This window comes from Ochotona curzoniae, unplaced genomic scaffold, assembly GCF_017591425.1.
Source record: "Ochotona curzoniae isolate NIBS_2020 unplaced genomic scaffold, NIBS_Ocur_1.0 contig_4558, whole genome shotgun sequence".
NCBI classification, from domain to species: Eukaryota; Metazoa; Chordata; class Mammalia; order Lagomorpha; family Ochotonidae; genus Ochotona; species Ochotona curzoniae.
The window spans coordinates 354,648-379,366 of record NW_024466327.1 but is presented as its reverse complement, the minus strand read 5'-3'; the positions used below and the strand labels follow the sequence as shown (position 1 = coordinate 379,366).

At 42.7% G+C, this 24,719-nt stretch overlaps 1 protein-coding gene across 3 annotated transcripts in view; it reads right to left on the bottom strand.

The window, feature by feature from the left end:
* Positions 1 to 24,686, bottom strand: part of CUNH1orf112 (chromosome unknown C1orf112 homolog) — a 52,662-nt gene extending 27,976 nt beyond the window's left edge. Inside the window, exons 1-12 of one of the 3 annotated variants that reach the window (XM_040986813.1) lie at positions 24,565 to 24,686; positions 23,523 to 23,562; positions 22,279 to 22,367; positions 20,434 to 20,538; positions 19,888 to 20,028; positions 18,850 to 19,015; positions 15,629 to 15,713; positions 13,465 to 13,603; positions 6,952 to 7,032; positions 5,565 to 5,629; positions 1,836 to 1,984; positions 540 to 669 (exon numbers count right to left, since the gene is read on the bottom strand). In XM_040986813.1, coding sequence (XP_040842747.1) covers positions 540 to 669; positions 1,836 to 1,984; positions 5,565 to 5,629; positions 6,952 to 7,032; positions 13,465 to 13,603; positions 15,629 to 15,713; positions 18,850 to 19,015; positions 19,888 to 20,028; positions 20,434 to 20,538; positions 22,279 to 22,367; positions 23,523 to 23,562; positions 24,565 to 24,675 — 1,301 coding nt within the window. In that variant the 5' untranslated portion in view covers positions 24,676 to 24,686. Of the gene's footprint in view, positions 1 to 539; positions 670 to 1,835; positions 1,985 to 5,564; positions 5,630 to 6,951; positions 7,033 to 13,464; positions 13,604 to 15,628; positions 15,714 to 18,849; positions 19,016 to 19,887; positions 20,029 to 20,433; positions 20,539 to 22,278; positions 22,368 to 23,522; positions 23,880 to 24,564 lie in introns of those variants that run through there. The other 2 variants (XM_040986814.1, XM_040986815.1) reach the window with 2 other exon arrangements.
* Positions 24,687 to 24,719: the final 33 nt, after the last annotated feature.

Genomic DNA, 24,719 nt, shown 5'->3' with positions numbered 1-24,719 from the left:
GCAAAAAATATTAATATTCTAGTATCTAATGTTATGGACCTATTTTACAGTCATGTATATCAACTTTATAAAGTAGAACAATGGGTCAACACCGTGGCACATGAACTAATGCTCCACCTGCCATACTAGCATCCCATGCGGGCACCAGCTTGGGTCCCATCAACTCCATTTTCAATTCAACTCTCTGCTTATGGCCTGAAAAACCAGTGGACAATGAATTAACTTCTTGGCACCCTGCACCCGCGAGGGAGACCCAGAAGCTCTTCTCATCGAATTGGCTCTCATTTGAAGAGTGAACCATCCAATGGAAGATCTCTCTCTCTCTCTCTCTCTCTCTCTCTCTCTCTCTCATCTGTAAAACTGCCTTACAAATAACAATAAATCTTTTTAAAAAGTTAAGAAAAATAATGCAGCATTCCACACACGCATGATCTACAAATTAACCTGAATATCACTATTAGGAAAAAATTTACTTTCCAGATCACTCCAAACAATAGGCATTCTAAGCTACTGCTAAGAAAAAAGAGCACATTTGCTACCTGGTTGTGGTTCCCAAGGCCTGGTTTTCTGTGCACCACAGGGTCTGCACATGCTCAGGTTGAGAGGGCAGTTTATCCAGGACAGCAACCAGAAGGAGACACTGCGGCAACTGTAGTTCAGGTGGTAGGTCTGACAGTAATAAAAACACACTGTTACAACGAACTGATAAAAGCACACCATAATCATTTCCAATAGAAACGTGACTTGATACACACAAATCTTAGAGAAATAGTTAAGAGAGACAGCAGGAGAGACACTGAGATACCCTAATGGACAGGGCTGGGTCAGGAATGAAGCTGGGAGTGTGACCCAAGTCTCCCAAGTAGACAGCAGGAACCCAATCGCTAAGCAATCACTGCTACCTCCCAGAGCTGGCATCAGCAGGCAGCCGGAGGTAAGCAGTAAATACTGAGCCAAGTATTCAGATATGAAATGTAGGCATCTTTTTTTTTTTTAAGATTTATTTATTTTTATTGGAAAGTCAGATATACAGAGAGGAGGAGAGACAGAGAGGAAGATCTTCCGTCTGATGGTTCACTCCCCAAGTGGCCGCAATGGCTAGAGCTGAGCCATTCCGAAGCCAGAAGCTTCTTCTGGGTCTCCCACATGGGTGCAGGGTCCCATGGCTTTGGGTCGTCCTCAACTACTTTCCCAGGCCACAGGCAGGGAGCTGGATAGGAAGTAGGGCCACTGGGATTAGAACCGGCGCCCATATGGGATCCTGGCGCGTTCAAGGTGAGGACTTCAACCACTACGCTATTGCGCCAGGCCTGGAATGTAAGCACTTCACCTTCTAGGGCAAATGGCTGCCAGGAGGCACGGTATCTTGTTTTTTCTTCTTCCATTTGAAGGGTTAGAAAGAGAGAGGCCCAAAGAGATCTTCCACCCACTTGTTTATTCCCCTAAAGGCTGCAATGTTCAGTGCTGGACCAGTCGGAAGCCAGGAACCAGGCGCTTCTTCAGCGTCTTCCCTGCAGGTGTAGGGGCCCAAGCACATAGGCCATCCTCCACTGCCTTCTCAGGCACATTAGCAAGGAGCTGAATGGGAAGCTGAACAGCTGGGTCTCGAACCAGCACCCATACGGGATGCTGGGGCCACAGGACAGCTTTACACGCTATTCCATAGTGCTGCCCCCCCATACATCTTTTGTTTTTTAATGAGAAATATGTGTCAATAAAGAAAGAGAAAAATATTTTAAGTGAAAAAAAATAAAGACTGCACAAGAAGAAATAACACTGTAACAAGCCATAAATAACAAGAGATAATTTAACATTCAATCTCTTGTGAAGTTTACCTAATTTACTGTCTAGAACCGTGTGCACAAAAGGCTCGGACACGAGCAGCTGACTGATGAGCGGATCCAGTGTCACCAGGAAAGCTCCCGCTATCTCCTCTTCTTGTGCCTTGGACATCCTGCTTGCATACAGGCTTGGAGGAAACTTGCTGGAAACAGTGTAAAAATCTCATGAGCAGTGATCTTCCAATTGTACGAGGAGGCTGAGTACTATAAACTGATGTTCTAATAGCAAAATTAGGTGAACATAAGTAGTTCATATTTTATCAAACAAAATTAAAAGTCCTGAATTGATATCAGACTTGCACAAAATCTTCTGAAAAAAAAGTAACATCGCTTTAATTCTATAAAATTAAAAGTTTGCAATCTTGGAGAAATCTAAAGTATTGCTCTGATACATTTAAGAACCATTTTGACAACAGCATCTTTAAACAAACAGCAAAAAAATGTACCAAACTGGCAAATAAAAACACTAGTCACAAAAATCTTATTTATGCTGAATCTACTATGAATCAGTGCTCAATATCTCATTTTCTGACAACAAGATTATAAAGAATTTTTCAGGCAAATGTTTCAGTAATTGAGGTTTAAGCTAAACTTCATTCAGAACTTACATAAAATATGATATATTCACTATTTTATATGCTCTGACAGCTTAGGTGAAGCTAAGTATGTCAACACATGAGAAAACTGTCTTGCTAGAATTAACATTTAAAACAAGTCAAGCAAACACTTGAGGCTTTTTTAATATGATGGAAAAAAGCCTATCTGCCAATTACTAGTTACGTGACTTTGGTTTACTCATTTGACCTCACTGACCTCAGTCTCATCGACTGCAGCTCTGAGTCAGAACTGGAGGATTACATTTTAAAGTGAGTGCCATACAACAAGGGGCTTCAAAATGTTCACGGAAAATGGAATTAGACATGGCCCAAATGTTCCACCAACATTTAAAATTCCCCTTGTGTATAAATAAACTCCATAGATATGCACCATAGCTACTGAGCATCAAAGTAAGCCTCTTTTAAATAAAATGATAGGCTTTTTAAAACTCAATATTTTAAGAAGATTCACTTATTTATTTGAAAAGGCAGCGTTACAAGGAGGGAGAGACAGACTCTCCAACTGCTGGTTTACTTCCCAACTGGCTGAAATGTCCAAGGCCAGGAGCCTGGAAGTCCATCTGGGTCTCCTACACTGGTGCAGGGGCCCAAGTACCTGCCCTGTATTCAGGCTTGGAGAACTGAGTGGGAAGGACAACGACCTAGACATGAAATAATGCACACGTGGGATGTAGTATCACAGACAGAAGCTCGACCCACTAGACCCCAATGTCAGTCCTCACAACATGTTTACAAAGTGCTTACGTATATACATACATACATAATCACATATATATAAAACGCACTGATCAAGTAGACTATGACACAGTAGTAACTTAAAAAGTCAATGGCTTTATAAAAATGATGTATTTATTTATTTGAAGGGAAGAGTTAGACAGACAGACAGAGATGACAGAGACGAAGACGTTTTTCACGGGCTGGTTCTCTTCCCAAATGGCCGCACCGGCTGCGGCTAGGCAGATCCAAAGACAGAAGACAGAAGTTTTTCCTGGTTTCCCGCATGGATGCAGTGGCTCAAGCACTTGGGCCATCCTCCACTGCTCTCCCAGGCACATCAGCAGGGAGTTGAATAGGAAGTGGAATAGTCAAGGCTCAAACTGGTACCTACATGGGATGCTGGTAATGCAGGTACCCGCAATGCTACAGTGCCGCCCCCTACACTTATTTTAATGGTCTCACCATTTCTGAATTTTTTTTTCCTTAAGTTTATCTGGCAAAGAATGAGAGAGAGAAAGAAACACACATGTGTGAATGAATGAGAGTGAAATCTCGCCTCCAGTGGGCCACTCCCCAAATGTCCACAACAGCTGGGGCTGGAGTCAGTAACTGACGCAGTGCTCCTACACAGATGGGTGTGGCAGTGATTCAATGAACTAAACTAGTACCCACTGCTCACCAAGGATTGCCAGACTGAGAAAATGGAACTAGAAGCAGGGCCAGGACTCTAGCCTGTGCACTCTACCATGGAATACAGGCATCCCAAACAGCACTATAACCGCTGAAGGTGAATGCATTTACACCAGTAAGAGAATGACTACCTGGGCGAGAGAGAGAGAGAGAGAGAGAGAGAGAGAGAGAGAGAGAGAGAGAGAGAGAGACACACACACACACACACACACACACACACACACACACACACACACACACACACACACACACACACACACACACACACACACACACACACACACACACACACACACACACACACACACACACACACACACACACACACACACCCCAGCTGACATGTTTGAGGGAAAACACATTCTCTTCTAATTGCTTTCAACGTGCTGCCACGCAGAAAGTGAAGTGATTAACTGACAAGGAGGAATGGGGAAGAGCTGTGGGAGGCACGGGAAGTTTAAAACTGGACTAGTGTGACAAACTTGCCTTGGAAACTAAACGAACTGAGAAACTATTACAAGCGTGCTGAATAAATGAGCCAACAGATTATTCAAGCGCCAAACTGAGGACTCTTCTGAGGCAAACGTCTATTTTAGATGTCAATGACCTCCTCCTTATCTATACCGTAATACCTTTCAGTTCTTTTCTCAGACAGAAATTTTACTACACTTGACTTAAAACTCAAAGAAGTAAAACGCTTATGTAAAATATATACATTTAATACATACGACCCTTTTCCTTTGCTTTTTTTTTAAAGATTTACTTTTATTAGAAAGTCAGATACACAGAGAGGAAAAGAGACAGAGAGGAGGATCTTCCATTTAATGAATCACTCCCCAAGTGACCACAAGACTGGTGCTGTGCCAATCTGAAGCCAGGAGCTTGGAACTTCTGCCAGGTCTCCCACGTGGGTGCAGGGTCCCAAAGCTTTGGGCCGTCCGCGGCTGCCTTCCCAGGCCACAAGCAGGGAGCTGGATGGGAAGCGGGGCTGCTGAGATTAGAACTGGCGTCCATATGGGAACCCAGTGCGTGCAAGGCAAGGACTTCAGCCGCTAGGCTACTGTGCACTGGGACCTTTGATTTTTTTTTTAATTTATCACCATACCCATCGAAGTTAAAGACACAGAGGCAAGAGTGAATCAGCAAATGGAAAACAGCTCACTTGCTCCTTCATTCTCTCTCCTCCTAATCTTCCTCTTCTATTTCTCTCTCCTCTCTATAACTCTGCCTTCCCAATAAAAAATATATAAATCTTTTAAAAGAGCAGAGGGGAAAGTGTTGTGCCATAGTGGTTGAAGCATGACCTGCAATGCAGGCATATGTGTGAGCAGCAGTTCATGTTCCAGGCGCTCTGCTTCTGGTGTGCCTGGGAAGGCAAGAGGACACAGCCCACGTGCTGGGGCCCCTGCGTCTACGTGCCCGTCCCAGATGAACCCCTGGCTTTCACCCAGCCATAGAGGCCATCTGGGAAGTGAACCAGCTAATGCAAGCTCCCTCTCTCTCCCTTCTCCGTAAATTCTTTCAAATAAAATTCTTTTAAAAAGTTGAAATTACAAAGATGAGCGAAATAAGGCAACTATCCTTCAAAAGCTTTCATCTCTAACTGCTTTAAACAAGTAAACAAAAATTTGTTTAAAGGCATTAAGGAAATTGACCCTGATCTCTTGAACTCCCTCCTACACTGAAGTTTCTGCCTTACCTGTGAATCTGAAGATAAAGTTGGTGCAAAGTACCACAGGAATCAGCGACAAAAGGAAGAAATTCCTACAATAAAAACAATGCACTTCATTATTGTATTCAATGTGACTTCATAACACATACGCTGTCACAATGGCGTGCAAAATAGAATCCTCAACATGTCACATCAAAAAATAAGACTGAAAAGGAGTAGGATACAATTGATCTAAAACTCTTTGCTGCTAAAACCACCACTCTCCTTTGCCTCCTACAAAATCAAGCACACACTGCAATGGAAACTACTCATCAGTGCCGCTGGGTGTGCTTCCCACCACGTGTTTCTACCTGTGGAACACAACACCCTGCAAGCACTGCCAAAGGCAGCTAGCTGCCCAGAAGGGCCAGTTCAGTCAGGACATCACACTAGATGGAGCCAGTGTGCCAGCCCCAGAATTCTACTGTTAATAGTCACTGGAGATTCCTGTATTTCCTCAGAATGGAATGGACAAAACTGAAAATAAATTCAACTGGGGCAATAGTTTTCAAAAGCAATCACCATCATGTACTAACAATGCTTTATCCCACAGGCAGCAATAAATTAAGCATTATCTGATTGTCTCTCCAATTTGCCTTTCAAATTCCTTCTTTTTTTTTTTTTTAATTAAGGTCCGTTTATTTTTATTGGAAAGGCAGATTTCCAGAGAAGTAGAGACAAAGAGAGAGACCTTCCATCCTCTGGTTCACTTTCCAAGTGGTTCCAATGGCCAGAACTGAGCTGATCTGAAGCCAAGAGCAAAGATCCAGGAGTACCCTGCATGTTTCCAAGTATGTGCAGACTCCCAAGGCTTTGGGTGGGCTTCTACGGCTTTCCCAGGCCACAAGCAGGGAGCGGGATGGGCAGTGGAGTAGCTGGGACATGAACTGGCACACATACAGGAAGGATGCCACTGGCTGCATGGAGAGGATTAACCCACAGAGCCACAGCGACAGCCGCCTAGTCATACATCTGTAACTCCCACTATTAGTCTGATGATTTCCAAACAGGCAGCTCTCCTCCAAATTTTACCAGTTTCAGAAGCCTGACCATTTTAACCTTAACACTCTGAGACACATGGCATGAATAATTTATAAATGGTATTTAAAAGCAAATAGAATTATCTTCTGAGAACTGATTTACATTAACACAAATAATATCTATGGAACCGATTTTTCAGAGACTTCATTAAAAACAACTTACATGATGCAGTACATTCTCAATATTTAACAATTAAGTGTTAAAACATAAAACAAATCCCATAAAATAAAGCTGGGAAATAATTTCAGTATTCTCTGGTAGGAATGTTGATCAAAGCAGGATAATTTTCTATTCATTGTAAGTTTTACATATCAGTATAATAAGTAGGTTTTACCTTGGTATAGTGCAAAAGAGAGTTGGCAAAGAACCGAGACAGCTTCAGTGTTTTTTGGAATAATTTGTAGTCAGCATTATCCTGTTTCAAAAAACGAAAGAAAGCATAACAAATTTAGAAAATGAAATGAGATAAACCATTTAGCACATTTAAAAATGTTCCAAGAAAACATGATTCAATATATTAAGAGCAGTGTAAACAAAAAGCCAAATGACCATCTAGAAATATTCAAAAAGTTAAACTGTACACTAGCGAAAATAGTACAGCAAAAACATCATTCTTCATTGACTTGAAAGTAAAAGAATTAAAATGACAATCTTCCTTGCTATATGAAAATCAAATTAACAGATGGCCAAACAGTCTTAATATCAATAAAATTGATACATAAATGGAAAAGGTAAAACACAAACTGCTAATGCTAACACTGAAACATTTCCAAAGCACAAGCTGACGTCAGAGCTTAGGAAGAGGAAGGGCTGAGGGCTCTTCACTCAGAGAACAAAAGCCATCCCCTAGCTGAAAAGATGAATTAGGCCAAGAGCATTTTCTTTCAACACTGACGAAACAAGAAAATACTACTTTCTTTCATTTTTGCTAAAAAAAAAAAAAAAAAAAAGACGAAAATGTTTTATTTTTAATTTGTTTTTGTTTTTTATTGGAAAGTCAGACATACAGAGGAGAGACACAGAGAAAGATCCTCCATCCAATGATTCACTCCCCAAGCGGCCACAACGGCAGGGGCTGAGTATATCCAAAGCCAGGAGCCAAAAGCCTCTTCTGGGTCTCCCATGTCGGTGTGGGGTCCCATGGCTCTGGGCCGTCCTCCACTGCTTTCCCAGGCCACAAGCAGGGAGCTGGATGGGAAGCAGGGCCGTTGGGATTAGAACCGGCAACCATATGGGATCCAGGTTTGTGCAAGGCAAGGACTTTAGCCACTAGGCTACCTTGCTAGGCCCCCTAAAAAACAAAATGTTGAAACTCTTTGATCTATCCCATTTCTGGAAATTTAGCCTTATATAGACACTGGCACAGGTATGTATCGTAACATTTTTACACAGTGGAAACTGACATTAGTTACTAGTTAGAGAGCTAGGGAATGGTTGAATGTTTGTGATCTGGTTATAAACCTGTTAGTCCTATCCAGCTATTAAGAAGAAACAAGTAGGGCTCGGCAGGGTAGCCTAGAGGCAAAAGTCCTTGCACTGAACTACCGGGATCCCACATGGGCATCGGCTCTAATCCTGGCAGCCACGCTTCCCATCCAGCTCCCTGCTTGTGGCCTGGGAAAGCAGTCGAGGACAGCCCAAAGCTTTGGAACCTGCACCCATGTGGGAGACCCAGAAGAGGCTCCTGGCTCTTGATTGGCACAGCTCCAGCCGTTATGGTCACTTGGGGAGTGAATCATCAGATGGAAGATCTTCTTCTCTGTCTCTCTTTCTCTCTGTATATCTAACTTTGCAATAAAAATAAATAAATCTTAAAAGATGACGAAGAAGAAGAAAGAAGTAGGTGTACCTTCACAGCCACAGGAAGCCCTAACACGGTTAAAGCAAAACATTCAGTGTGAGACACTATGTATAATACAGTCCTATCATGAGCCTGGCTCAATGGCTCAGTTGGCTAATCTTCACGTCCCTGCTGCTCCACTTCTCATCCAGTGCACTGCTGTGGCCTGGGAAAGCAGCAAAGGATGGCCAAAGCCTTAGCAACCTGCACCCGTGTGAGAGGCCTGGAAGAAGCTCCTGGCTCCTGGTTTCGAAACAGCTCAGCTCTGGCCACTGTGGCCTTTTGGGGAGTGAAAGATGAAAGATCTCTTTGTCTCCGCTCCTTTCTGTAAATCTGCCTTGCCAGTAAAAATATATTCTTAAATATTCTTAAATATATTTCTCTTGCAGTTGAAAGCAGGATCTCAGTCTCCATTTCAGACATCTGTGTAACTCATGAGTTTTCTGATTATGTAGTACGTACTTTGTAAAACGATGCAACAGCGAGCAATGCCGATAGCTGTATGTATGCAGGGGAGGCAGAGGACTACAGAGTCACGCTGCCTGGATCTAACTCATGGTGCTACAACTACTATGTGATCTTGGGAAAATCATTAAACCTCACTGTGGCCATTTCTCAATGATGCTTAACAATTATTGTGAGATTTAAACCATGTCTGATACTTGGGTAACTTAGTTTAATAAGTATTGATTATGTCACCAAATATGTAATACACAGTATAATCCAAAAATTTTTGAAATGGGTGCCAAGAAACTAACTAAAATAAACAGCTTTAAGTTCTAGAATTATTATTCATATAATAACATGTCTCAGCTATTGACTATGATTAACTGACTATAAACTATGCCTATGATTCATTTCCAACACAGGAAAAAAAAAAAAGTGAAATCCAATCAAAATAGTCAGGTAATCAGCTAACTGGATATTGACCTATATTATAAATACTGGAAGAGACTCAACTTTCCTTAGGAGAAACAGAATGAATGAATACGCTCATCATTGTGAGCACTCTTACCTACTGCTAGGCAAGTTTAAAAGGGCAGTGAAGAAACAACCCTGCCGTGAAAACACATGATTCAGTGCAGATGGCAGATTACCTTCAGATGCCCAGACTTCATGGTTTGTTATTACTCGCTACACTCATAAGCCAACTCGCTAGTCCCCAGAAATCTAACACTGCTTGCTGAGGGCAGACTATGCGGCTAACTTAGTCCCCAAGAAACATTTGTGGAAATACTGATTAAATAAGTTACTGAATGAGTTACCATCAATTTACTCAAATGTTTTCTACACTCATTCAAGGAGACAATGTACAAGATTTGCCCGGGGCTCTGGTTTTATTTTACTAAACAGCATTATCACTAACCCAATCTAGAGAGCTCTTCTTTTGACATTTCCTAGTCACATGAGTAAGTAACACAAACCATTATCAATCCCATCTTGATTCACTTAACTGTTTAGCAAAGTTTGCATCCCAGAAAAAAAAAAAAAGAGTAGAGATATATAAATAAGTCACTGATAAATCCTAATACAGTGGCCAATGAAGTTTAGCAGACGCCAGCTGTAGGCAACTACTTAGGTTGCCTTGCATCTAGACACGTGCTACACTACTGGGATAAAAGCAGCCAGAGTTTAGTGCACATTCTGGACCATTCTGGACCTGGTTAACTACATCAGTGTGCTAACATAGTTGTGTGGAAGGCAGGGGCTGGGCTGGGACGTGCCACCCTGGTCCACAGGTAGACTGCAGACTGCTCAGTGAAGAGGGTTTGGGATGGACTGAAGTCGAGCAGCTGAGGCCATGTTTGACAGGGAAGGAATGACTAGTAGGATCTTGCACAGACTGGACTATCGCATTCACAGGTAAGCAAGGGAGCCAAGAACAAGTGCTTTGAAGGGGGGAAACTGGAGGGTACGTCTGGGTCAGGTCCAGGTACCTCCCCATGTGGGAGACCTGTGCTGGGCTGAATAGCATCGCCTGATGCCCACTAGTACACACAAAAGCTTGGGCTGGGTGGGTGGGGGGGGCATACCTGGATGGGTGAGGCTGCAGTATCTACCTGCGAGTGTCAGAGCAGAGTGGGTTATGTCAGGCTGGGCCACAGCACACACCAGCACAGATAAGAACCCGATCTGGGAGCAGATTCTGTAGGGGAATTGTGGATTCGCCTCTATGGGACTACAGCACCTGCTGGTTTGCAGAAAGCTGGAGGCAGTAACAGGCTGAGGCAAGGTTGATCATAGAACTAACCTCACACTCACAGGAGCTGGGGTTGGAAGAAGGCCAGGCGGGGCCAGGCTGCAGTACCCACCTGCACATGTAAAGACCAAGACTAAGAATAGACCATGTCCAGCAGGATCACCCGTGAAATCTGGAGCTGGGACCAAGTCTGTTATGTGAATTTGGGGAACTCTCCTACTAGGCCGCAACTCCCACAGGGGTGCACCAGAGCCTTGGCTAGAGGGCAAAGGGGAGAAAGCCAGGAAGGATGTAGCACTGTGTAAGCCAGGTCTGGCGGCAAGACTATAGCACCCACTGGCACACACAAGAGCCAGAACAGGGCATGGGGTACACCCAGCTTGGATAGGCTACAACACTCACCAGCAAGCGCTGAGACAGTAAAAGGATCGAAGTATATGCCAGCACGAGTGAGACCCAGGGATGCGAATGGGAACGGGCCTGGTAGGGGAATTCTGGTGAATCTCCTGCTGGCTACAGCACCCACTGATAAATGTAAGAGCCAGAGCTATGGATAAACCAGCTTGGGCAAGGCTGCAGCACCCATCAGCACGTGTGTAGGCTGGGTCTGGGAGCGGCCCAGACTGTGCTATGCTTTAGCACCTGCTAACAACCGTGAGCCAAGATGGGTGTTAAGACAGGCCAGGCTAGGCTGTGGAACCCGCCAGGTCACACAAAACCTGGGTCTGGAGCTCAGTGTGGTAAACTAGTGGTTAAATCCTTGCCTTACATGCACCGGGATCCCACATGGGGACTGGTTCATGTCCCAGCTGCCCCACTTCCCATTAAGCTCCTTGCTGTGGCCTGAGAAAGCAGTCAAGGACAGCCCAAAGCCTTGGGACCCTGCACTTGCACGGGAGACAGAAAAAGCTCCTATCCCCTGGCTTCAGATTGGCTCAGCTCTTCAGACTCTTTTGCAATTACAGACTAAATCCTTGTTTGGGTTTCCTCCATCTCTCTCCTGGCTAAGAATCTCTAATCTTTCTTTTTTTGAAAATGTAATTACCTGTGGGATGCTGCCAGGGTATAACAGAGCCTCTGCCTTAGGTGCTGGCATCCCATATGGGCGCTGCACAGAGCATCACCTGCTCCACTTCCAATCCAGTTCTGTGCTATGGCACCTGAAAAAGCAGTAGAAGATGCCCCAAATGCTTTGGGCCGCTGCACTCAAGTGGGAGATATGGAGGAAACTCCAGGCTTCTGGCTTCCGACCAGTCTAGCCCTGGCCATTGAGGCTATTTGGGGAATGAAGCAGATAGATCTCTCTCACACTCCTTCTTTGTCAGTAACTCTACCTTTCAAGCGAAAGTAGATGAATCTTAAATATACATGTGTGTGTGAAGGTCAATTACAGAAAGAAGGAGATCCACTTTCTGGTTCATTGCCCCAAATGGCCACAGCAGCCAGGGCTGGGCCAGGCTGTAGCCAGAAGCCAACAGCTGCCTCTGATCTCCAGTGTGTGTACCAGGGGCCACACTTGGGTCATCGGCTGTCGCTTTCCAGGAATATCCGCCGAGAACTGGGCAGAACTTGATGTTCTGATGCTGGCATCACAGATGGCAGCTTAATTCACTATGCCAGAACATCAGCCTATCTCACCCTCTTCTCCAAATACCAGCTGGGGAGTCTGTGGTGTCAAGATAAAGAAACGAGAAAGGGAGAAAGCTGGGATTGAAGATGTGGAGGTCCAGCATGAAGGCAGTAAAGGGAACAATCTTCCTGACACAGGATACTCCACCAAATAACTCCTCTTTCCAGCTGGGTGAGGATCAGAAAGGGTAAAGAAAGTGTGGTGACCACAAAGACTAGTGGAAAAGGATGAAAAACAAACAAGCGAGAGAAAAACAAGGAGAACCTATTCTTGAAGCTACTCCTTCCTTCCTTCCGATTGCCTTCAGGACTCCTTTTCAAATTTCTATGCCATCCCCCTTGCTCCCCAGTAAAATCTGTCCTTTCTGATCATGCCTGCTCCATCATCAGATACCAGCTTTAGGACCTGAATGAATCCCTATGTCAACACCCCACCCCGCCCCAGCCAGCTGCTACCCAAGAAGCACGCACACAAAGGGATTCCCTGAATCAGTTTCTTGGCCGACAGCAGGGGAGCTGCAGATTCAATCCCTCTTCCAATTAAATCGGGGTATCTCAACATGCTCATGAAAAAGGAAGTTAAGACATTTATTTTGGTGGAAAAAAAGATTAATGTGGTTTTTTTTCATAACAGAAATACACACAAAATTGATTTCAAACTAAGTTCATATAATTCTGTTTTCCATGAACTTTTAAAAATATCACTATATAATGGTTAGATATTAAGTACTGTTAATCCTGTATTTTAGGTTTTTTTAATGAATAAAGTCAGAAGGCTACTCTGACAAAAGGCACAATGTATAACATAAAAAAACAGAGCCATAGTCTCCAATAATGACACTACAAATCTTAACAGCACCATCCATTTCACAAATAAAAGGCTGACACACACACACTCACACACTTACACCCCTTGTAAAATTTTGTTCAACAGCAGAAAAGAATGACAAGACAGAAAAATGCCTTGAGCACAGTTCAGAGGAACTGTGGCCGAATCCAGAGACAACGAGATTCTATGCAGTGTTTTGGAAGAAAAGCAACAATGGATTCTAAGTAATTCCACAGATCAAAAATAGTGAAACGAACATACACTTTTTTAGGTCAAACGATCCATATAGTCAAATGAGACTTGGAAGACTACCCCAGGAATTAAGAGCTACTGTTAGACAATATTTTACCGGTGTGTCTGACTGTGTCATCTGCTCAGCTAACTGTAAACAAGAATGGAAGGAGAAAAGGACATCGTCACACAAGCTAGTAATGATATCTCTGTGCTTCAATTGGCTCTTTAAAACCGACTGGTGTTTCAGGCTCTGCCTAAAGGGATAAAAAGAAACATAAATTACAATGAAGTCATATATCTAGATTTATAGATGTAACAATATCAATTTTATAGTACGCTAAAAAAAACCCAAAATGCATTATAAACATGACATGTATTATAATCATGACTTGCCAACTTTTTTTTTTCAAGATTTACATATTTTTATTTGAAAGATAGCATTACAGAGCAGAGAAAAGGGAAGACAGAAGGAAAAAGGGATGAAGGGAAGGAAGAGAAAAAGAGAAAAATCTTCCACCTTCCGGTTCACACCCCCAAATGACTATAATCACTGCAGCTGGACCAGTTGGAAGCCAAGCGCTTAACTTGAGGTCTCCCACATGAGCGCAGGGGCCCAAGCACTGGGGTCATCTTCCACTGCTTTCCCATGCCATTAGCAAGGAGCTAGATTGCAGCTGGAGCACCCTGGACTTGAAGCAGAGCCTACATGGGATGCTGGCACTGCAAGTGGAGGCTTAAGCTGCTACTCTATGGGACCAGCCCCCCAACTTTACTTCTGAATCAGTTTTTGCTTTTATTTCTATGTATAAAATATGAACTGAATTTTTATATATGCCAACATACTAAAACCTGAAAAAAAAGAACCAAATCTCATAGACATAAATCTTTCCATCTGTCCTGTCTTCACAGAACCTGTCGACTAGCCTGGGATACAGCATTAAATAACTTTAAGAACACTTAATCAGTTACAGGTGTGATGAATATGACACATGGAGAAATCTGCAGGGCTATACAAAGAACTGATCGAGCTTATACTCAGAGTATGGACAGCACAGAACGCTTTCGTGGAGATTAAACACTTCAGTGGAGAAATGTAAGATGAGCAGAAATCACTGCAGTGCAGAGCAGGAGAGAGCAGCATCCAAGGCATGGGAAAGGCCCAGGGACGGAAGAACTGGTATTTCCGGACAAAGAGCAAGCAGGAAGCAGCAGCTGGACTGGTGAAGGAGGCAGTGTCCAGAGGGGAAGAGGCTGTTACACTTGGCAAAATGGGATGGGTTTTAACCACAGAGTGATATTTTTTTTAAAAGTTTTATTATAAAATAAATTTACCGTAAATAAGTTTCCCATAAGAAACTGACTTGCCCCCCAAGAGACAGGAAAATGGACACAGGACACAGCCTGGATGATCAAGGTGGAGCAAAATTCCAGTCCTGAATGTGCAGGCACTGGTGCAGAACTACTTCTTTCTTGGACTCACAAGTTCCAGAAAGCTGGGCATCCCTCAGTTAAATCCCACTCATTCACTTTACAAAAGCTCTCACTGTGTGCCAAGCCCAGCTCTAAGCACTTTGCTGTAACCTCATCAAGATGATGCTGTTATTACTGCTGTTTTCAGCTGAGCAAAGCAAGATTTCAAGAAATTAATCAAATTGTCCAACAGCTCAGAAGGAATAATTTCAGGGGGATTCAGGCACATGTAGTATATGATTCTCTTAGCCACTGCACTACTACTTATTGGCAACTGTTACTGTCCTGGTGATGCAAGAAAAATACCCAGGACCTGAGAGTATCCCAGCGACATTTAATGCTTATGTACACGTAGAGATTCTTAGCCACTTTCATGTCTCAATCATACCCCCTTCCAGAACGCTACAGCATTATCTCTGGTAACCTCTCACATCTTCCCAGCTTCAGAAACCTAAAACTACTTTGTAAGAGGGATTAAGCATGATCAACTCAAACATATATAATGAAAAGTGAGAATTCACATTATTATAGTTACTGAAGTTAACCAAGCCTAAAATTAGGATAGCTGGTTAAATATTAGCAGCAAGGAAACGACTGAGGAGTAGTATGTCCAAGGCCCAATAGTTCAGAAGTACTAGCTAACTAGATAGAATTCTTTATTTTTAAAGGCACCAGAATATCTATGTTATCAGATAGGACTGTCAAGTAACATTACACAGACACACAGAAGTCTTTAAATGCAACCTAAGAACACTTGTGAATAAGATCTAAGATACTGAAAATATATATTATAAAAACCAAAAACTTACTTAATTATAAACTTCCAAGTGTTGGCATGAAATGCATGATCCATACTGGAAATAACGGAGCAGATATCCAATAGTGAATGAAGAACTACAAATAAAGAAAATAGAACTCTTAGGACATTCAAATGCTATACACAGTGAGTTCCCTGATATTTAACATATTTATTTTCATTGTACTTGAAAAGCAAAAAGATAAAGAAATCCTGAATCACTTGGTTCATTCTCCAAATGCTGTAACAGCCAGGGCTGGAGCTAGACCAAAGCCAAGAGCTTAAAATTCAATGTGGATCTTCCACCTCTATGTCAGAGACTTAACATTTCAACATAATGAATTAACATGGGCAATGCAATTTGAAAATAGCTGTGTCCAAACAATTATAGAAGACGCGTGCCTGATGCAATGGTTGAGAGGCTAAATCTTCACCTTGCATGTGCCAGATTCCCACAAGGGTGCAGGTTCTAATCCTGGCTGCTCCGCTTCCCATCCAGCACCCTGCTTGTGGCCTGGGAAAGCAGTCAAGGAAAAGCAGTCAAGGACGGCCCAAAGCCTTGCGACCCTGCACCCATTTGGGAGATCCAGAAGTTGCTCCTGGCTTCGGATTGGCTCACTTTCAGCCATCGCTGCTATGCGAGGAGTGAACCAGCAAGCGAGAGATCTTTCTGTCTCTCTTTTGCTCTGTAAATCTGCCTTTCCAATAAAAATAAATAAATCTTAAAAAAATTATTGAAAATGTGTCACATTTTTAAGTGTACTTGAAGTGTACATCTATCCTATACCTAAATAAAGGTATTCAGTGGAATAAAAGTTGTACTCCATTATAATAAATATTCTAGAAGACTCCACTTTAGTCTAAAATGAAACTAGACACTGTTAAAGAAAGAAAATCTAACAGAGAATTAAAGCATATTTACACAATATTCATGCAACAATTTTACTTTGCCTACAGATCATTGTTTGGGTTTTTTTTCTTTTTTTAAAGATTAATTTTTTATTTTTTTATTAGAAAGGCAGACCTACAGAAAGATGTTCAGTCCACTGATTCACTCCCCACGTGGGTGCAAATTGAGCTGATCTGAAGCCAGGAGATAGTTGCTTCTTCCAGGTCTCCCACGTGGGTTCAGGGTCCCAAGGCCTTGGGCCATTCCCTATTGCTTTCCCAGGTGGCAAGCTGTGAACTGAACGGGGCAGTGGAGCATCTGGAACATGAACCAGCACTCATGGGACCCTGGTGGAAGCAAGGTGCAGATTAAGCCACTAGGCTATCACGCCAGGCCCCACAATAGATCATTCGTAAACCTGACCACAACTGTGCTTTCTGAATTCATTACTCTTCCACACCAGGATTAGCCTCAAGACCTGCTTTGGCCAGGCGATCCATAATAAAAGTAAGGCAAGCAGTGAAAAGTGTCTGCACTAGAGAACTTGCCTCTCTCACTGTTGTTACAAACACTGGATCCACCGTAAGGTGAGTGAGCTCCGGTTAGCTGGCGGTAGGACAAATGATTTTCTCAGCACTTCTGCCTCTGCCAACAGCCAGATGCGAGTAAAGCTGATGACTGCAAACACAATGGCAAGTCGGCTGCATCAGGGCGTGCACAGAGAACCATCTCAGCTACACTCGCAGAATCATGAATTACTAAAAGGCTATTTTAAGCCCACAGATTTTTGAAGAGCGAAAGGTATTCAATACAGCGTGCAAAATCAACCTATTCTCTTATGGTCTAAGTTATGAAAGTAACCTTTCCCTTATATGTTATTTTTCAAATTGTGGGACAAAATCAAGCAGTGAACAATGAATTCAATAAAGCAAATTATAATTAGCAATTTTTAAAATTTTTTATTCGTTTTTTATTTTAATTGTATTGCATTATAATCAGCAATTTTTAAAACACACAAAAGTACAGAATGCACAAGTAAAATGGGTATTAACTATAACAACTGAAATTTTGGGTATATACATACACATGTATTTATGTGAAGGGTACTCATATGTTCATGGAAATACATATTATGAAAAAACTATGAATAGATTTCAACTTTTGTGTAACAGAAAAATCTGCTCTTATTTTATTTTTAAAAGATTTTATTTGAAGAGCAGTTACAGAAAGAAGGGGAGAAATCCTCCAGCCAGTAGTTCACTTCCCAAATGGCCGCAATGGGCAGAGCTGACTTGACCTGAAGCCATGAGCCAGGAGTTTCATACGGATCCCCCATGAGGGTGCTGGGGCCCAAGGACTCGATCCATTCTCTGTTGCTTTCCCAGGATATAGGCAGGGAGCTGAATCAGAAGTGAAGCAGCTGAGACACAAACTGGCAAAGCAGGCAGGAGGCCTAGCCTACTATGCCACATTTACAGGCCAAAAACTTGTCTTTAAATTTCATTTTCCCATGAACTCTATGAAGTATCTTTGTAAACATTCCGGGAAGAAATCTAAATGGCATTTCTTGCTAAAAATATGGTTTGAAATATCTGGAAGGTTGCTATCAGAATATGGACTTTAGAAAGTAGACTTTACTTTGCCAATCATTTTGAAGTAAATACGCTATGCACTTTAAGCCTCAGTGCTCGGGGTCCTGGACTCACAGGGGAGAGCTGGCTGGAGTTCCTGGCTCTTGGCTTGGGCTTGGCCTGGCCCCAGCTATTACGGTCATTTGAGGAGTGAACCAGCAGACAAGCCTTAGAATTCTCATTCTAACAACTCTTCAACTAAAATAACTTAGAAACAAAGAAATTTTAAAAAGAGGAATAATGTGGGGCCACCACGGTGGCGTAGTATACTAAACTTCCACCTGTGCAGCACCAGCATCTCCTATGAGTGCTGGTTCAAGTCTCAGCTGCTCCACTTCCAATCCAGCTCCAGGCACATGACTTGGGAAAGCAGAGAGACTGGCCCAAGACATGGGGCCCCTGCACTGCCACAGGAGACCAGGGAGAAACTGCTGACTCCCAGCTTGGACAGACCCAACTCCAGCCACTGTGGTCATCTGGGGAGTGAACAGGTAGATGGAAGATACCTTGCTCTCTGTTTTCTCCTTCTCTCTGGGCCTTTCTAATAGAAATAAATCTTTTAAAAAATGGAAAATGTATCCAGTAAGATTCAAATTGCTCTTACATATACAAGAAGATATTATGTATCATGAAAAACGATTCGGGTGCAGTAACTGATAAATTTTGTGTAGTCATTATACAGCCCGTTCGAAGCAGTAAGTTTTCTTGTCTCACCAATTACCATATCCAAAATGTCATCGCTCTCATCTACTGAAGGATCCACATAAACCATGTCCAGAAGTTCCATCAGCTGCTTCTGAAGAGAATAGGCCTCCTTGAAAAGAGCCTGGAGAAGGTCCGACACTAGGTGGAGATGCCCAGAATATATAGACTCACTATTCTGATCAAAAATAAACACAAATCAATGTGGAAGTCAGTCAGAAGCACTCAAGTGCCACACTTATAACGACATCACAGACTACAGCTTCGGTGCCTTCGATCGAGTCAAATACCCATTTGACAAATGAACAGCCATCGTTAGTCATTATTTGCCAGTGCTCCTCAAGAGATGCCAAGATGTACAAAATATGATTTTTGGCTTCCATGAACCTACAAATGCAGAAACGGTCAAGTACATGACATTCTAGTACTCTATCACCAAAAGAGAAGTTTCAGCTAACTAGTATCAAAAGTGCCTGTGCCCCACAAACTCCACGCCAGACTTTAAGATTTGTTTACGTGAAAGAGTGACAGGGAGCGGAGTGAGAGAAGAGGACTCCCCGTACTTGACCCATCAGCTGCTGCTCCCAGAATGTGTCTTGGGAAGCAGAGCTGAGACTGGAACCAGGCACCCCTAAAGGGATATGCCCATCCCGAGGAGTGGTTTAATCAGCTCTGCCTGATTGTCTGCCCCAGGCCAGCTGTTATGTCTTACAATGTCTTCAAGTTTAAGTGGGGTTAACTTCCCTTTAGAAAGCAAGATCTCAGCACCTGCCATTAAGGTGACGGATCATTTATCCATTAAGCGTTAACAGAAATGATTTCAGGATTCCTGTGAGTTAACTTTTATGAAGCCTTATCCCCTTTTTACAGAGCAGAAAAAAAACCCTCCCAAGGCCACTTTTTATGACTTCCTTACAAACGCTTTAATGGAAACAACTCTTTACAGATACACCCTTGTTCTATGAAGCCTGTTCCAATAATCTTCTGTACACTCAGCCCATTGTTCCTCGATCCCAGGCTACGGGAAGTACACATGGATCCATCACTCACCTTACAATGTACAAATGTACTTTTGATTACATGAAGGGCTGAGGAGGGCAGACTATGAATGTTTTCTAGAATGATGGATTCCTGTGTGGCGCAAACATGCTGAACACATCCTGTAAGGGCTTCTAAAACTTGTACCATTGTCTGCAAATAAGGAAAAAGGTCTTTTCAGAATTTACTTTTTGTGTACTGGACAGGTACCAGAAATACAGGAAGGAAATGCAGTCAATCGGAACTGCAAATATTGAAACAACTGGCTAGTCATCTGGAATCCTAACCTTCTCTTCAATGCACACAGTAGGTTTTTTACACACATGCTTTGAAATTAAATTTGACCACTTGTCTTTTTTTAAGTATTTAGACATTTATTCAGCTTGAAATTACATAAAACTTTAGAATCTATGTCTCTTAGTTCTATAATCTATTCATCTTAGTTTTATAACTTTATTTTCAGCACAGGCAAATAAAGAACACGAGGGTAATCAATGTCAGCATAAAAGAACTCAAATCCAAGCTCCCGTGTTTTAAGTTCTAATGCACTTGACTTACCTGCAAGACACTCCTTAGAGTCGTCTGGATTTCCAAATTTTGGCTTGATAATTCTTTGGCTTGATTAGTTAAAGCACACATCATGTCATCAAATAATTTTACTGTCTGTGAAAACAAATCACGTTGTAGACAAGAACAGAAAGGAAAAAGCATATCTTCAAAGCAAAAACACAGAATTGGGTAGGGGCAGGAGTTGGGCGTGCTCGTCCGTCCATCACAGTGCCTAGTGTCAACCCCAACACTCTTGCTTCTGACCTATCCTATTGCACATGTGCATCATGGGAGCCGGCAGCTGATGCGTGAAGTTACTCGAGATCCTGCTACCCATTTGGGACACCCAGATGGAGTTCCAGGTTCCTGGCCCAGCTGCCGCAGAAACTGAGAAATGAACCAACAGAGGGAAGATCTCTTGGCATGCTTGTCTCTCTCTACCTTTCAAATAAAACTAAATAAAATATAAAATAGAATTGGGATATTAGCTAATTTAACAAATACACCTAATCACTTAAGTAAAAAAAAAAAAAGTGTTTCTGTAATATAATACTTTTTCAAAAAGCCTCACACAGAAATTGATATATTTCCCCTTATGTGTTTTAAATCTCTTCAATAACACCAATGGAAAAAATATCAAAGTTCGTTTTTAAGGTATGCAACGAATGTGAATCTCTGTATCATAACTGACTTCCTATTGGCCCAGCAACATTGCTGTGGGCACGTGCACCTCTGGTAGTGGTGATGAATCTGTCCTGAATGACCCATTCTCAATTCAATCTTGATTCAATCTTAATCAGCTCAGGAAAAAAACAAAATCATGCTTAAAGATTTATTTTTTTGGAAAGTTGATTTACAGAAAGAAGGAGAGACAGAGAGAAAAGATCTTCCATCTGCTAGTTCACTCCTTAGGCCAGAGCTGAGCTCATCCAAAGCCAGGAGCTTCCAGGTCTCCCACATGGGTGCAGGATCTCAAGGCTTTGAGCTGTCCTCCACTGTCTTCCCAGGCCACAAGCAGGGAGCTGGATGGGAAGTAGAGCAGCTGGGACATGAACCTGTCCCCATATGGGATGCCAGTGCTTGCAAGTAGAGGATTAGACATTGAAGCATCATGCTGGCACCCTTCTTTCTTTATTTGAAAGGCAAAGTTACAAATAGGGGGAGAATGAGAGAGGTCTTCCATCTACTGATTGACTCTTCAAATGACCACAATGTCCAATGCTGGCCACACTGAAGCCAGATGCCACTCCCTAGCATCCCAAGCGGCTACAGCAGTCCAGACACTTGGGCTGTCCTCTGCAGTTTTCCCAGATGCACCAGTAGGGAGCTGGTCTGGAACTAGAGCAGCAGGGACTCAAACTGGAGCCCATAAGGGATGAAGCATTACAGAGTACAGCTGGTCCCCCAGCTCTCATTTTTTTTTTTAACAGTTCAAGATACATCTTCTGAATTAGGGATTACAACACGTATCCTGACAACTAAGAACTTATTTACAGTAAATTAGCCACACTTAGATTTGCATATTCAGATTAATCCTTCAAAACTAATTCAATATTGTAAGAATAACAATACGGTCAACATCATTATAGAAAGAGATATTGTTCCCTTTAAGTTTGTTATTGTGCAGTATCTTTTTTCCATCTGTATGATAGCTGTACTTCTCTCCATTGATCAAGAACAGATCTGAATTCCCACATGATCACACACGGTCTTCTCACCAGATCTATCTTTTAGTAATCATATTTCAGGTATGTTTGACACATTAGAAAAACAGCCACAATGAAGAATAACATCTCAAATAGGCTAGATTTTTAACAATTTTATATCTAGATTGAGAGAGTAATACTACTATACCTTTGGTAACGCTTGTGAAAAGAAAGTCTGTTCCAGCATCAGATGGCTCACATGAGGTAGAAACATCTTAACAATAACTTTCAAAATTTCTATAAAGCAAAACAGTCACATATTTTTATAAATCACATCAGCGAATAAAGGTCATTACTCTGTTAAAGTAATGTTAAATGAGACACTATGTTCACTGTTAAGTCTAAAGCTTTGCAAATGTCAAAATGCCATAATGCACATGGAGAAATTAAGGATATCCTTGTTTGTTATGACGATTAAGTACAGATGGTAACAAAGGGCACTTGGCCTAGTCCTGAAGACATCCGTTAACATGCAAGCAGCCCACCTCAGTGCACCTGGGTACAACAAATAATGATATATTTGAATAAACGGTGAATTCAGGGGGAAAAAAAGAGGAACTGGAAGCAACCCAAAATTGCAGCAGTTGAGGACCAATAAACTAGATGTGCACACATTTACTGCACGGGATCAGCTATCATTAAAGTTACACCTTAAAACATGAAAAAAGCTCATGATACTCTATACATAAAAGGCTTCCAAAAAAGTGAGTCTTCACTTGAACGTATCAAATATATACATACAAAGGATGGGACAGCAGGAACAAAGATGAAATCATTTTCACCTAAATCTTAACCATTTCAGATTAGTGAATATTTATTATGTCTTTTGCGTGTTTCATATTTTCTAGGAAGACCACGCATTAACTTTACGCTCAAATTTTAAAAATAACTGTAACCTAAGAAAATGAGATCCCAACAGACAACAGACCTGAAATTAGCATTCTACAAAGCAAAAGTAAACAGAATACACTAACTCAGAATGTGGGACAACTGTCCTCTTAACTCCTCCCTCCCTTAAGAGCAAATCTCATCAAGTAAGACCAAGACAGGAAAGGATGAGCTTATCAACTCTCCAAATGTGTCCTTCCCTGCCAATCAACTTTCTGCAGCTTCCCTAAATGACACTAAACAACTTAATAAAGGCTGAAAGTTACAATGGACCACAAATCACGTCTGATATTTACCCAAAATGGAATTCAAAACTTCAGGCAATGTAATTTAAATAAATTTGGCTATTTCAAGTCACAGAGTTACAGAGTTACAGGTTACAGAGTTTATAACATGGAAAATTATCCCATTTTAAGGAAATACAAAACTATATGGACATAATCATTGAGACCTTTAGCCTTTGAGGATATCGAGATAAATCACAATTAAAATACTTCTACTTACGAATAGGCTCAACCCAACTTTCAGACTGTTGATACATGGAGTAAAATAATTAAGGAAGACACCAATACCAAAGAAGAACATCAATTACTGAGAATTCACAGATCTTTCTTGAAACAAAATTTGTCATCTTTAAGACACTGAAATTTGATGCAAATGCCTGGCTTCCTTCTGCTTTTAGAAACTCTAGTATTTATTCGGTAAGCAAGCAGCAGGGTGAAAATAAAGAGCTACTTTAAAAACTGTTGACCCATAAGCTTGCCTTTTCAAGCCACGCTCAGTCACGAAGCATTCTTAACATATGAGAAGTACGGGGAAAAACCACCGACTGCTGGTTTACACTACTTTACTTGTACCCATTTTTAAAGCATTTAATTCCTTTTCTTTCATGTGACTTGCATGAAAAATCTTAACCTTAGCAGAACAAAATTCTGCAAATTGCAGGAGCCTACAAATAACTGACAAATTATCCTATAACAGCAATCACATTATATACTAGACACCTGCACATAGTTGAGATCATTGTTAGGACTATTTTACAATAGAAACGTAAGACTTGGGGCGGTGCAGCAAGTTAAACTGCTACCCGAGACGCCGGCATTCCAGTCGCACGCAGCAGCATCCCCTATGCTACAGCACCCTAACGCACCGGGCAGGGCAGTGGGGGGTGACCCCAAGGCCTGCCATCCAGGAAGAAGACCCACATGGAAATGCTCCTAACACTGAGGGAGGGGCTGTCCAAACCCACCACTCCTCTCACTGCCGTCCGACACCAGGAGCCAGCACTGGCCCTGCAGGTCGGGTCCCAGCGCTGGCCGGCCGCACTGCCCAAGGCGGACGCGCCGCCCTGCAGCTGTCAGGAATCAGCAGGACCCGCAGGCACGGAGGACGAGCCGGCGCCATGCCCGGGGCCACGCAGCCCGGGGTCCCCCGCGACCCTCGCTCCCCACCCCGGTCACCCACGCCGGAGGGTCGGCACACGGCCTGGCCGGGGGCCGCAGGGAGCAACTGGCCGCCCTCCCGGCCGAGTGACAAGCAAGGATATGAGGAGCAGCGGCAGGACCGACGGCAGCTCGCGGCGGCAGAGCTCCTCCGGCCAGCCGCTGAGCTCGTCCAGGGAGGGCGCGCTGGCGGGGACGGCGCGCTCCCGGGACATGTTGGCCCCGCGTCCGCCACAGCGCGGGACCGAAACTCCCGCGC